The sequence below is a fragment of the Ipomoea triloba genome, chromosome 8, assembly GCF_003576645.1.
Source record: "Ipomoea triloba cultivar NCNSP0323 chromosome 8, ASM357664v1".
NCBI classification, from domain to species: domain Eukaryota; kingdom Viridiplantae; phylum Streptophyta; class Magnoliopsida; order Solanales; family Convolvulaceae; genus Ipomoea; species Ipomoea triloba.
Window position 1 is genome coordinate 6,202,660 of NC_044923.1, and position 13,307 is coordinate 6,215,966.

The window sequence follows — 13,307 nt, forward strand, 5'->3', positions numbered from 1 at the left end:
ACCAACCACCCTCTATATATATACATGATACTTACAATCAGATACTTAGATAGAGAGAGACAATGCAAAAGCTCCATTATTTTAATTTCCATTTTCTCTTACTATGTTTCTTACATTTCTCATTGCTAGCCCTCTCAAGGCCTTCCTATGAAGCCAATAACTACGAAGGCTCTTCCGACCTTGTTAATCTCGAATACCATATGGGTCCGGTTCTTGCTTCTCCGATCAATCTCTATATAATATGGTACGGTTCTTGGAATCCCGGCCACCAAGCCACCGTCAGAGACTTTCTCCGTTCACTCTCTCCCTCTTCAAACACCCCTCACCCTTCCGTCGCCGATTGGTGGCGCACCGTCCGCCTTTACAGTGATCAAACCGGCGGGAATGTCACCGGCGACGTCGCCGTCGCCGGCGAGTATTTCGATTTCGGATACTCCCACGGCAAGTTCCTCAGCCGGCTGTCGATGCAGCGCGTGATAAAGACCGCCGTCGCGTCCGCCGGCGCGCCGATGAATTACCGGAGCGGGGTGTACATGGTGCTGACGTCACACGACGTCGAAGTCCAAGATTTTTGCCGGGCGGTTTGTGGGTTCCACTACTTCACGTTCGCCTCCGTCGCCGGCGTGACGGTGCCGTACGCGTGGGTGGGGTACAGTGGGACCCAGTGTCCCGGCATGTGCGCGTACCCGTTCGCTTGGCCGGAGTATTCCGGGCGGCCGCCCAACGGCGGGAGCGAGCTCATGGGGGCGCCGAACGGGGACGCGGCGACGGACGGGATGATCAGCGTGTTGGCTCACGAGCTCGCCGAGGTGTCGAGTAATCCGCTGGTGAATGCTTGGTACGCCGGAGATGACCCGTCGGCGCCGACGGAAATTGCTGACTTGTGCTTGGGTGTGTACGGAAGCGGCGCCGGCGGCGGGTATGTTGGGGAGGTGTATAAGGATTCTTGGGGGAATGGGTTTAACTTGCATGGAGTGAATGGAAGAAGGTTTCTTGTTCAATGGGTTTGGAACCCTATCAAGAAAAGATGTTTTGGCCCCAATGCCATGGACTAGAATATTTGTAAATATTTTCCCTTTTAATTTCAATCATCTCTTCTTTTTTGTTATACAGATATTTTAAACTCATACCATACTTAGACTAATCCTTGTTCTCAGCAAGGCTCCAGACCTCACTTAAGGGACGAAAGTGCATAACCTCTTACGCCAACCAAGCTGGTTAATTTCAATCATCTCTATATAAGCCGAACTCTATTTCTTCAAAAAAATATATAAAAATAATTTTTACTTTACAAGACTTAACTTACCACCAAAAAAAAAAAATTCTATTACAACCTTCATCCATTTGAAGCTTTACATTTCTCACAAAGCAACTTGGAGCTCAAGATGTCATCACCTTAGCAAAGACTTGCCAAAATCCAAGGGCGATTTCGACTGTACAGCATAATGCGTTAATCAACCAGCTCGTAATGTTTCTGTTTACTAAGAATTTAGTGGAGCAAGTATAGAAGCATTCAACGAAGCCATTCTGCCATGAACGCTTACTGTGTATACTACAATTCTTCGGAGCAGTGAAGACAGTGATGATTTAGAATCCGGGCGACAAGGCTGTTAGGCTCTGGAACAGTGGCTGAGGTTATGCTATTCCACAAGTGAAATGTGAGAGACTGATGAAGGATCCTTTTAAAGAGAGCATCTTGTTCAGATCTTTCACTATCTGTAACTGGTGCAGTTAAGTATCTGGCAGAAAACAAGATAGTGGGTAGGCGTAGACAACATTAGTTATGTTTCTTTTACGCGTGCATAAAAACAGCAGTCACCAAAGCAGATTACTAATGAATTGATATCACAAGACCTCACTGGCACTGACAATGTGCTCATGTCCTACATGGCCGACTAAAAACATCATTTTTCGGTACAATCACAACAGTTTCAGAAAACTTTATGAAGAAGCTTAAAAGAGTTGTGCAAGTTGAGGGTCATACATAATAGGGGTTTAATCACATGTATGAAAGAATTAAGAATTACTTAGTAATATTTAGGCCCTGTTTGGTAAATGGTTGTTAGCTGATTGGGTTAGAAGGTATGATTAGTTGATAACATTAACTGATTGTAGAAAGTTGATAAGTAAAATTAGCTGTTAGCTAATAGTTGTTTGGTATAATTTCTTTTCTCAAAAAGCTAATTTAAAAGGCTGCTTTGAGTAGCCTTTTGAATTTTAGTATTTTGGAGTTACAAAAAGCTTATTAACCAAACAACTAATAGTGGTCAAATAAGCCAAAATTGGTTGATAGGCTGATTATTTACCAAACAGGGCCTTAATGTCTTCCATAGTTCCATTATGTTTCGTTGCATTTGTATAATTTGGAATACCATAAAAATGCATGCAGGGAATATGGAAGTAATATCAATTTATAGTGACAGCAATACTATTAAAGCAGCTATTTTTATTGTGACCATGCTAGAGACCCCTACAATTACCACTCCCTATTAGTCACTCCCTGACGTGTCATTTTTTTATTGGATACATAGATTCCTTATTAACTCAGTGTGGGGTTAGCCAATTCACTAGTAATTCATGAAAATAAATAGTTTTTCTTTTTTAATTCGGAAGTGGCTAATAGGGAGTAGTAATTATAGGAGTGGGTAGCATTTTCCCTTGCATTTTTTTCATATTGGTTCTAGAAAATACTACATGACTTATTTATAACCAAAGGCAGCTTTTGTATTACAATACTCCACATAAAATTTGTCATTCGACTTTGTAGAAAATAGGATTATAGATTGTGGGGCAAGACACTAGCAAGCGAAGAGTGAGGGGAAGAGAAGAGGAAGATAGAAGTCATACCTTAGAATATTGCCATGACTTATTGGGAAGAAAAGAAAGGATGGTTGCAATCTAAGCTCCATATTTTTGTTGGAGACATTATCATTACTTGAAAAGTTACCAGCAACTCTTGTCAAAAGCTCGGCTCCATTCCACCTCAATTGTGAGTCATCATATGATGAATAGAACTCATTCAAACACTCCATTATAAAGGGACTGAAAAGATGTACAACAAAATAAATGAAAACCTGGATAAGAAGTACGGAGTAATATAAAAGGTACTGCATTTAAAATTTGCTCCTAATTTTTGATAAATCAGCTAATGGCAGTAAGCTCCAAAAAATGAGAAACTGAATATCTAAAGTACCTATGCTTTCTGAATGCCATCACAGCACCACTCAAAGTGTTTCCATCCATCCCTTCATCCATGCCAACAGTATTATTAAGTGAAGAAAGTTGGTTCAACACTATGATGTCAGAGTCAAGATAGACTCCACCATACCTGTAGTGGTAAAGGAGCAAAAGAAATGCAAGACTGTTAAAGCCATGAAATGGATCTATTTTCAAAATTTTCAACTGATTATTATTCAGTTGACAGAATCTTGCACAAACATGAACAATGACATTTGCAGAAATAATCATTGGATGGGTTACTTTAGCAATAAATTGATATTACATATTTACATGTAAAATAAGCAAAAGAAACAACAAATTAACAACTCCAGCAGAAAATAAATAAATAATAGATAAAAAAGTGTGGTTCCTTCCTCTTCTTTTTTTTTCTTGTTTAGCATGATCTTTCACCACTTCAGAGGTATTATTGAAAATGTTCAATGAAACATCTATCAAGTACTTTTCACAGTTTGCAGTTAGCTACACTTCTTATAACTTAGCCTTTTACCAATGAGAAACTGGATCCTTCAACTTTTAATTTCTACATATCCAGAGCACAATTAATTGTAAAGCATTGCAGGATTTGTATGTTTTGAATTTTTATAAATAAGACTGTCAGCCTGTGGTGCACAACTTTGGATTTATGACTCACTTCTAGCACAAGAATCCAATAGTTAACCATCACAAAAATAATTAAACTGGACCACAATGGAACAAATGTACATATGGAACTGCAAAAGTTTAGCATTACTTTTGACAAGCCACAAGATGCAATTCTGGAAAAGCTTTCATGGTTGTACTTTTAATCTCTCCAATAAGTGATAATATTGTTTTACATCAATGGTGACCTTAGTTTTCTCCTTGATTCAGAACATAATCACTCTTTGGTTCTAACTTAAAATTATTATACCCATATGTATTTTGATAAGCTCCCTACACATCGCTAACAATTTACATGGAATAAACTTTCCTGCCTGACCCTACTGGATACATACTTTTCCTTTTCAAATTTGAGTTTTCATGGCTCTTTGATACTTAATCCTCATTTAAAACAAATGTGAGAGCATCAAAACAGAACTAACTGTTTAGATGACTAAAATAAATGCCATGTAACTGCATATTAAGCCAAAATTGATTACTATAGAAGATAAAGATTCTTTACTTGTAGAGAGCAGCAAGCCTGATAAGCTCACTATAATGAGTAGGATAATATTTTGTCTTCTTCCACTCATGCCAGACTGAGGCAAATATATGTGTTGGTGTATCTTTCAGTAGCTCATCAAGATTGGGCATAACGACAGCTACTTTGAACCTGTGAAGCAATCAATGAAAGCTGTTACCCAGAAATTATGCCAACAGCACAACAAATACTGTAAAGCATGAAAAAGTAAGTGTGTAGGCAAACCACGTATTCAATAAACTGAAAGACAAAATTTTGATATCTTCCCAGAAAGCAACAGATACTTTAATTAAAAAATAAAATAAAATAAAACAACCAAGTTGATAATGGAAGTCAGTTTCTATACCCAGGTGGATGTTTATATACATTGATGTTAGTAAATGGAAGTAGCACGACATACCCTTCTTTCACAAAACCACTGAAGAAATTGAGCTCAATTGTCTCCGAGAACACCACCACACAAGCTTCTGGATGATGGTAAAGAAGGCTCTCCAGTCCCCTCTGATGACGAACACTAAACATCCATGGCGGTGAATTCCACACCATAAAAACCCTCATATTGCATTTTCCTTTCCTGAAAAACAAATCCATAAAATTCATAAAGGACAGCCTTGGTTGTAAACCTGGAAAATAACCCCATCTCTTCCCATCAGCATATACTGGTTTATTCACCTCTCTTCTCAGCACACTATTTTTCTCCATAATTTTCACATCACTTCCCCCATTCACCTCTGTCTCCTCTGTGTTCTTATTTGCTAAACCCTCAACATTATCACCCCCAACTCTTTCAATATGTAATTGATTATTAGCATTGTCTTTTAAACTTCTCCTCTCAGCTCTAATGATTTTACTTCTCCCTTGATTGACTTCAATATCCCTTCCCTTAATCGCAACATCATCTTTCCTTTTCACTGATTCTGAGTCAGATTGCAAGGTTTTTATCCTCACATCATTCTTTTCTATAGTTTCCATGTTATGTGTACCCAGAACATTATTTTCTGCTGATCTGGATTTCTCTGAATCTGTGATCGATAGTGGCTTTTTCACCAAGAATGGAACTTTTTTAAACTCATTCATCAATCCTTTGAGCACAACCCTATCCCCTCGACTCAATCCAGTGAGACCAACCCCATCAGGATCCTGCAACATTGGATTATTATTCGGGTTCAAGCTTTCCAAATTCGACCGAAACATGCGATCTTTCCTCAAGAACTCACTCTTCTTATCGAACCAGTCTCCCCAACCCTCCCTCAGTGGCGAGCCCTTCAACAACAATGCATCTTCAATGCTCCTTACTTCACTCAATTTCTTCCTCATCTTCTCATCTACTGGCAAATCATCCGATCCAATCGCCTCCTTAGACTCATCAGTCCCATACCCAAACCCTAATTTTAAGCTCGATTCGAAGTTGACGTAATCTTCCCATTCCTCAATCGACCGCTTGTTAAAGGCCCTCCTAACGACGCCGATTTGATGGTCGTAAAAGTATGTCTTCGACGAGGCTCTCGAATTCTGACTATTCTCTTCCCCGTCTTCCTCTTCGGGCTCGGAATTTTCTTCGTCGTTGGAGTTGAGCTGAATGGCGTCATCAAACTCGTCGATGCGGTCATCGGAGGAGGAGGAGCGGAAATCGGGGTCAGCGAGGTCGTCGACAAGGGGGTTGTTGAGCGAAAAGGCGTCGTAGTGACTGGTATAGGAATGCGGCTGGTGGGAGTGGAAGAAGTTGAGTCGGGTGTAGAGGAGGGAGACGGAGAGGAGGAGGAGAATGGCAGCAGCCACGGCACAGAGTTGAGCTCCGTATCGCGGACGACGCCGCGAGCGCAGGTTGCGGAACATGTGACGACGGCGACGGCGACGGCGACGGCGGCGGCGGGGTGCCCAGGAGAATAGATTGCCGGAACTTTGAAAATGGAATTTTGTTCAGATCAGATCGTATCGATGGAGGGAAACCCGGCTTGCGCTTTATCCCCTTTTTTAACTAGTAAATTGTAGATAAAAAAATATTAATTACATATTTAGATAATAAAATTATAAACAATTTTTTTTTGTTTGAAAGGAAGGTTATAAACAATTTTAATATTTGAAAGTGTGCATTTATTCTATTGAATAATATATAACTCATTTGTAATTATTTAAAAAAATTTGATATTGTAATTTTTTTTTGAGTACTACTGACTCTGTTACAATGTAGTATCTGTTCATAGATACTTTATCAATCTTATGTGGAGTGTAAATCAGTTGTCACTACACCACAAAGTCTTTGGCGTTGATACTGTAATATAATTTAAGCAATTATATTAATACTAAAATAAATATTGGAAAAAGATAAATGATTTAAAAGTCATCAAGCTATAAAAAAAAAATGGAATTAAACCCTATTTTAATGTTGTTTTAAATCACCTAATTTTGATTGTAATTCTTTTTGAAATTTGAAAATGTAAAATGATTTAGACAATTATATTTATAAATTTATAATAGTTCTAAAAAAAATATGGTGAAAAAGAAAAAAATAAAAAGAAAATTTGGATTGGTCTTGATTATTATTTAGTAATTTTTAAATTTACTTCTGATTTTTATTTATTAATTTAGAAGTAGTGTATTCATACTGGTGAATTCTTTCCTCTTTGTAAATAGTAAAAACAAAAATGAAATATTAGAATTTAAGATTAGTTATAAAATAAATATGAAAAAGAGTTTTAAAAAATTAAATCAGTAATCAATAATATATATATATATATATATATATATATATATATATATATATATATATTTCAAATGAGGACACACCTTAAAAAATTAAAACTAATATGGGTCATATAATTTCGTGCATGAATGGTTACAATTAGATGGACAAAATAAATTATTTAAATAGTAATTTAACATGATAGTCTATATTCTCACAACCATATCTCCCGATTCACCACTACGCATTATATTAGGTACTGCGACATCAACATGATTGCATTATTTTTACCTTGTTCAAAGACGTAATTATAGATTTTTTTGTTCAAAGACGTAATTATAGATTTTTTGAGTTCGATAGCCCAATTACATTTTGTTGTGTAGTTGAATGACCTATTTTATTTTTTGAAAGTTCAAAGAAAGAACACATTTATGTCAAGAACAAAGAAATAAACTCACTTTGTAGCTACATCCATGTTCCAGTTAGCCAAATTTAAATATTCATGCAAAGGATGCAATCAAGGAGAATGAGACACCCCATTGTGCCTATGAAGCATAAATGCAAAATAGAAATTGATTCGTATAAACAGAGAATTGTGTAACATCACAAATTGTTGACCAGACTGTTCAACGACTACTGATCATTCTTGCAGCACGTATACTATGCAAGATGATATTTCATCACAAAAATACAAGATATTCCAATTTACATCGTTTCAAAGAGTCAAAGGGAACTGTAGTATATAATGCTGATTGTGATAAGGGGGTAGCAGCAAAAAGAAGCAAAAAAATTAGGACTGACGGATGACAAAATAGTTTCCTCCGGCATGGCATTTCAATCTGCAGGGCACCCTTATGGCCACAAAATCCCATTAACTTTCACTTTGACTACAACTATCATATTTTTAGTTTTAATTCACGGTTGTGTTACCTTGTCGCTTTTTAACTTGCAACTACTAGGATGGTTCCTTACCTCATTTTCAGCACCTAGAAGCTTATCGGCACATGCAGCATTACCAACATTGGCAGCTTCAGATGTAGCACTGTCTCGAGTTCCAGAATCCAAGACGCCTGTGATACATGATGGTGCTTCCTCGGGAGAAATTTCTGAATCAGCTTCCAGGGGTACACTTTGAGGTAGTTTCCCAATATCTTTAACATCAACATCGTTAATCAACAAAGCACACATTTCCTGCCTTTTGTTTCCACAAACAAGGCTCTGTTTCAAGTTAGGATCAGTGTGCTCTTGAACAGTTGAGATCACATTGGTTGATCCATTATCTTGAGATGATATATTACCATCCAGATCCCTACTTGATGAGTCTTGATGATCTGAACTGTTCTTGAGCACAGAAGTAAACCTTTGTTTTTTGTTAGTATCACTGTGCTCATGGCAACTTGAAGGCCCAATGTCTTGAGTGGCATTATGTTGACATGCTTTAACGAATTTTGCATTATCATTGAAAGCCTCATGTAAGGCATGTACATTTGAACTCTGGTGGTTACCGTGATCAACATCACTCTTCCCAAAAACTGGTCTCACCAGCTTTCTACGCTTCCCAAGCTTACATGCAGGTTCCTTAACTACAATTTCAGTTCCAGAAGGCATCTTCTCCTCAGAAATCAATTCTTTTGTGAGATTCCCATGCTCTGGGGGCGTACCTAGTAGTTCCTTAACCACAGAGCTTTCAGAGGACATCATCTCTACAGAAATCAAATGATCTTTTGTGTCAGAGTCATGCAAAATTTTCTTTATTTCACTCCGGCGCTTAAAATCCACAGCTCGTGTCTCTTTTTGTGCATGCTGAACGTTTTGTTCAATAGATTGTTGCAAATTCCTCTTCTTCTTCAGTGAAGAAATCATTGAAGAATTGTGATCCATCTCAACTGAAGCATGATTTTCGTGGACAGTACTTTCACCATTGTCATGACTTTTTACCAATGGCTTGCATTTAATTTGCTTATTGGAAAGAGAAACCTGGTTTTGATGCATTTCCATGACTTCATCTTTTAGTGTGCACTTCTTTGAAGATAACCGACTAAAGACACTTCTTCGCTTGAACTCTTTATAATCAGAATGTGACAGCTCAGATAACCTGTTGCACATAGTTTCATCATTCTCACCAATTCTTTCATAAATATCAAAGTTATTGTTGAGGTCAGTTATTGCAACTCCACCATGATAAAGTATTCCATCACTTTCTCGCATTGCAACACGCTCTTTGATACCCAGTGATTGACAACCTGAATCAATCGCTAGAGGGGAAAATCCAGTATATTCCCCATGAAGACCAGCTTCACCTGGCCCTGTAGCATCTGGGAAAACCATATATGGCCTTGAAGATGGTGGAGCTCTATAAACCATGGAAGAAGTAGTATTAAGTCCTACATTCTCAGAAAACTCAGCATTTAAATCAGATTCACCAATCACAGATTGTAAATACGACCGTTTTTTTTGCCTGTGATCAGCAGCAAAATCTGGAAGCCTGGTTGAAGCTCCTAATTTTTCGTGGTATGGCATTGATATATCTTTGAGAAATACATCAAGATTTTGTTCCCCAACACTGTGACAGTCATTCTGTACTAAACTAGATTCATGATCAACTTGAGAAGATGATGAGCATCCACAATGAGAGGTAGCAAACTCGTGATCACATGGCAGAGCTCTTGTAATTGTTGCATCTTGAAAATTTGAGAAAGTGTTGTCAAATTTTGCTGCTTCTGTTATTCGAGGGAGGGCTGTCTCATAAAATGGCATACTGCAGCTTGCTGGAGACATTTGCTTCATCTCAGTATGTCGATCATCCCCTACCAAGTGAGTAGGTCTATGAAAATTCTCCAAAAGAGAAGCAGCATTTTCAGGATTGTTCTTCCTGTACCAGTCAGCATTAACCCATTGTTTGTCTACATTTAGACGAAAAGAGGATTGTTCATTTGAAGCAGAAGGTCCAAGATCATATTCAATAGTATTTTCATCCACTCTTCTATCCCTAGCAAGAGAATGAAAATACTCATTTCTGCTACAATGAAAGCCTGGACCCCCAAAAGTACTATGCTCTCTTTTATTCCAACCCACTGGTGATCTGGCATCTCCATATAATTTGTCTGTGTCACGGGATGGATGTACAAAGTGAGTAGAAGGAATGGTGGAAACATCAACACAGTCCTTAAGATGCTTATTTTCAGTGCTATCATGAATTAATCTATGCTGACTACTACCATTTCTCAAAAAGTTTCCACTGTTAAAGTTACCAGAGACAGCGGGTGTATAATCTGGGTTATGGAGCTCTTCCGCACCATCATTCAGCAGAGACCTAGCATAACGCGTTGCAAGTGCAGATGGGCAATCATTTGAAAGTTTCCCATAACTTTTAGTCAATCTGATCATCCCAGAACCACATTCTACGTTGGATTGATTAACTATCCTCTCCCTATTTGTAAACAAGGCACCACCATTGTTTCTAATGAAATGAACGGGATCTGCCATATCATTAGAAGACATAACAGAAGGAAGATTTTTAAAGTCATTTTTAACTGTATCATCCATTGAGAATTGGCTGCCTTCAGCTAATCTCATTCCCATAGCCAGAGGATGATCATTATTAAGGCTATTACCTGCAATATCATTCATCAATATCCTCCCATCATCATCCATTCTTCTCCTACCTGGTGAATCACTGTAGTTATTGTTCAAGCATCCCCCATCTGAAAAACTAACTCTATATTCATCCTCAATCCTATTCCCTTTAGAACATGCATCACCATTTAGTTCATTCTCTCTATCCCAATAAATATTTGGATATGCTATTACTGGAGAAGGCTCAATGCAATTTTCATTAGGAAAACCATTACTTGCTGTAGGGATCTCATCATCAACAATATAACTATTTTCATCAACTCTTCTGTTGATAACTCTAGAAAACTGTCTAGGGGGTAACTTATTTCTTAATTTCCTTGTCCTGAACAACATCAGAAGACTGCGGACCTGCAGAAGTAGTAAGAGAGTTATAGAACAAAAGGGAAACAAATCACCAGCAGCATTATAGTCCTTAAAAAGGTCAGCGTAAGAATTATCAAACCTGATCTTGAGATAGACCAAAGTTAAACTTCTTTGCAGAATAGTAATTATCTCTAATTGCACCACGAAATTCAGGTTCAGAAAGTGGACTGCAGTCCCAAATTGGGGTAAAACGAACCTGGATAACAGAACACAGGCATAAAGAAACTACAAATATCCTACCATTATTCTAGAAGGAAAAAACAAGGCTAGATTTCCAGATTCCATTAGGTGTTAGAATAAAATAAAAATGATAAAAGAAACACTTTAAAAATGCTATACCTGTGCAGGATAACAATCCCCTGATGAACTAAATGCATGGGGCGCAATGTTCACTGCACCATCGGAGCTAGCACGATAGACTCCAAAAAGTTCTCTCCTCTCAAATTCAAATAGGAACAAGACCATTCCACATTTAACCTGCTTCACAAAGTTAGCCTTGGACAATGGAAGGCCCATGATTTTCTTTTTAAAGCATTCTCTTTTTGTTGCAATGCTAGACATAAAAATTGCACCAAACTCTGGTACTTCTCCATGAAAACCATTCTCTTCCTCTTCAAACTCCATTCAAAATATGCTAGATCTGCCAAGTTAATCAAATACAGGCAATAAAAAACAACTTTCAATGCACACAAAAGGCAACATCAATTATCCCTTGTCCATAATAGGAGCTTCTTAGGGCAAAATTTTTTTTAAAAAAATTTAAAAAAAAATGAGGTGACTACAAGAGTATTTCTATACCAGTCCATACTCTCCAAAGAAAAAAAAAAAAAAAAAAGGATAGCCGACAATGTTGTGTATTATAGAGAAGATTCTAATGGAACAAAACTAATTTGTTATCATTCTTGGCATATAAATTTAATTAAACAGCCGAGATAATAAAAGAAATCCAAGTTGAGTTGTATAAATTAGAACATAAACAACATATTAGAACCCCCTTATCCATCAAAACAATAGTATGCTGCATAACTTAAAATTGCAAGTTGCATTCAGAAATCAAATAGACTAACATGCATTACGAGGAACCATTATGCATAAGTTGTATAATCAATAAGAACTGAAAAAGGGGGGATTATTGTTTAGCTTTATTTTGCATACATTGCTTCAATACTCTCAATTAAATATGTAAAGAGCAATAACGTGCATGAGCATAGACAGATACCAGTCAAAAGCAAGTCAGAAGAATTGTATGAATAATGGAACAGAGAATCCGAACAATTCACAACAGTAACTAAAAATTCCATTTTACAGAAACTATGCAGAAAGAGTAAAAGGAAAAATTAAAAAATAATAATAATAATAATAATAATAATAATAATAAAATCAGCGAAACGAAAAACAAGCATTCTTAAAAAACAAAAGATCACTGAAAACAATCATTCTTAATCAAAAATAGGCACAACGCTAATAAAATCTGCACCTCTAAATCGCAACTGTGCCAATGCGCTTTCCGAAACCGATCGCTGCAAAACAGGACTAAGAACAGATCGCTTAGCACTGAAAGTATGATTAGTTCGATTCTATATAAATCCTTAGATAGCAAAAGCATCCATCCCAAAAAAAAAAAAAAAAAAAAAAAAAAAAAAAAAAANAAAAAAAAAAAAAAAAAAAAAAAAAAAAAAAAAAAAAAAGTCTTAAAATAAAAAGTTCCAGAATCCGATTTCGTTCTTCATTAGCACACATAAACCAAAGGATTTCAAAGAGAGATTGTAAGAAGGCAGTTGTTTCAGATTTTTTAGAGAGAGAAACGGAGAATTACCGCCTGATGAGTAAGTAAAATAAGACGGCGATTGAGGGAGCGCAGTAGAAGAAAGAGTTTATATCAAATATCAGATTGTAAAAAACCTAAGGAAATTAGGATTGTTCATTTGTGAAAATATCTTCCCATTTTAATTTTAATTTTAATTTTGTTAAATATTTTAATATTTTACTTTCTTTAGGTGTTACTCCGTAATATTTTTATCCTATTCGTTGCGGTGCCGGAAAGCGGTTTGTTTTGGAAGGTACGCGTGCCACGTGCCAGGGCGATTGGATAAATGATTGGAAAAAAAAAAAAAAACGTGACTATGTAAAAAGACAGTAAAAGGGCATTGAGAAATTCCATATACATGTATATGAATTTTAGAAAATAGTTTTTACAATATTCTTTTCTGAAAATTTTCTTATTAT

At 36.9% G+C, this 13,307-nt stretch overlaps 3 protein-coding genes across 3 annotated transcripts; 1 reads left to right on the forward strand and 2 right to left on the reverse strand.

Moving 5' to 3' along the window:
- On the forward strand, window positions 1–1,127 carry LOC116027351 (protein EXORDIUM-like 7). Its single transcript, XM_031268917.1, has one exon. It carries the CDS (start codon window positions 63–65, stop codon window positions 1,053–1,055), a length of 993 nt encoding a protein of 330 aa, XP_031124777.1. The 5' UTR covers window positions 1–62; the 3' UTR covers window positions 1,056–1,127.
- Window positions 1,128–1,233: 106 nt separating this feature from the next.
- On the reverse strand, window positions 1,234–6,343 carry LOC116027350 (uncharacterized protein At4g19900). The gene is made up of 5 exons (XM_031268915.1): window positions 4,800–6,343; window positions 4,382–4,531; window positions 3,194–3,328; window positions 2,848–3,042; window positions 1,234–1,739 (listed from the first exon to the last, which is right to left on the reverse strand). The coding sequence occupies exons 1-5, from the start codon at window positions 6,233–6,235 to the stop codon at window positions 1,553–1,555; spliced, it is 2,103 nt and encodes a 700-aa protein (XP_031124775.1). The 5' UTR covers window positions 6,236–6,343; the 3' UTR covers window positions 1,234–1,552.
- A 1,289-nt stretch (window positions 6,344–7,632) lies between these two features.
- LOC116027294 lies at window positions 7,633–12,986 on the reverse strand. Its single transcript, XM_031268835.1, has 5 exons — window positions 12,898–12,986; window positions 12,559–12,614; window positions 11,421–11,721; window positions 11,161–11,277; window positions 7,633–11,066 (listed from the first exon to the last, which is right to left on the reverse strand). The coding sequence occupies exons 3-5, from the start codon at window positions 11,703–11,705 to the stop codon at window positions 7,998–8,000; spliced, it is 3,471 nt and encodes a 1,156-aa protein (XP_031124695.1). The 5' UTR covers window positions 11,706–11,721; window positions 12,559–12,614; window positions 12,898–12,986; the 3' UTR covers window positions 7,633–7,997.
- Window positions 12,987–13,307: the final 321 nt, after the last annotated feature.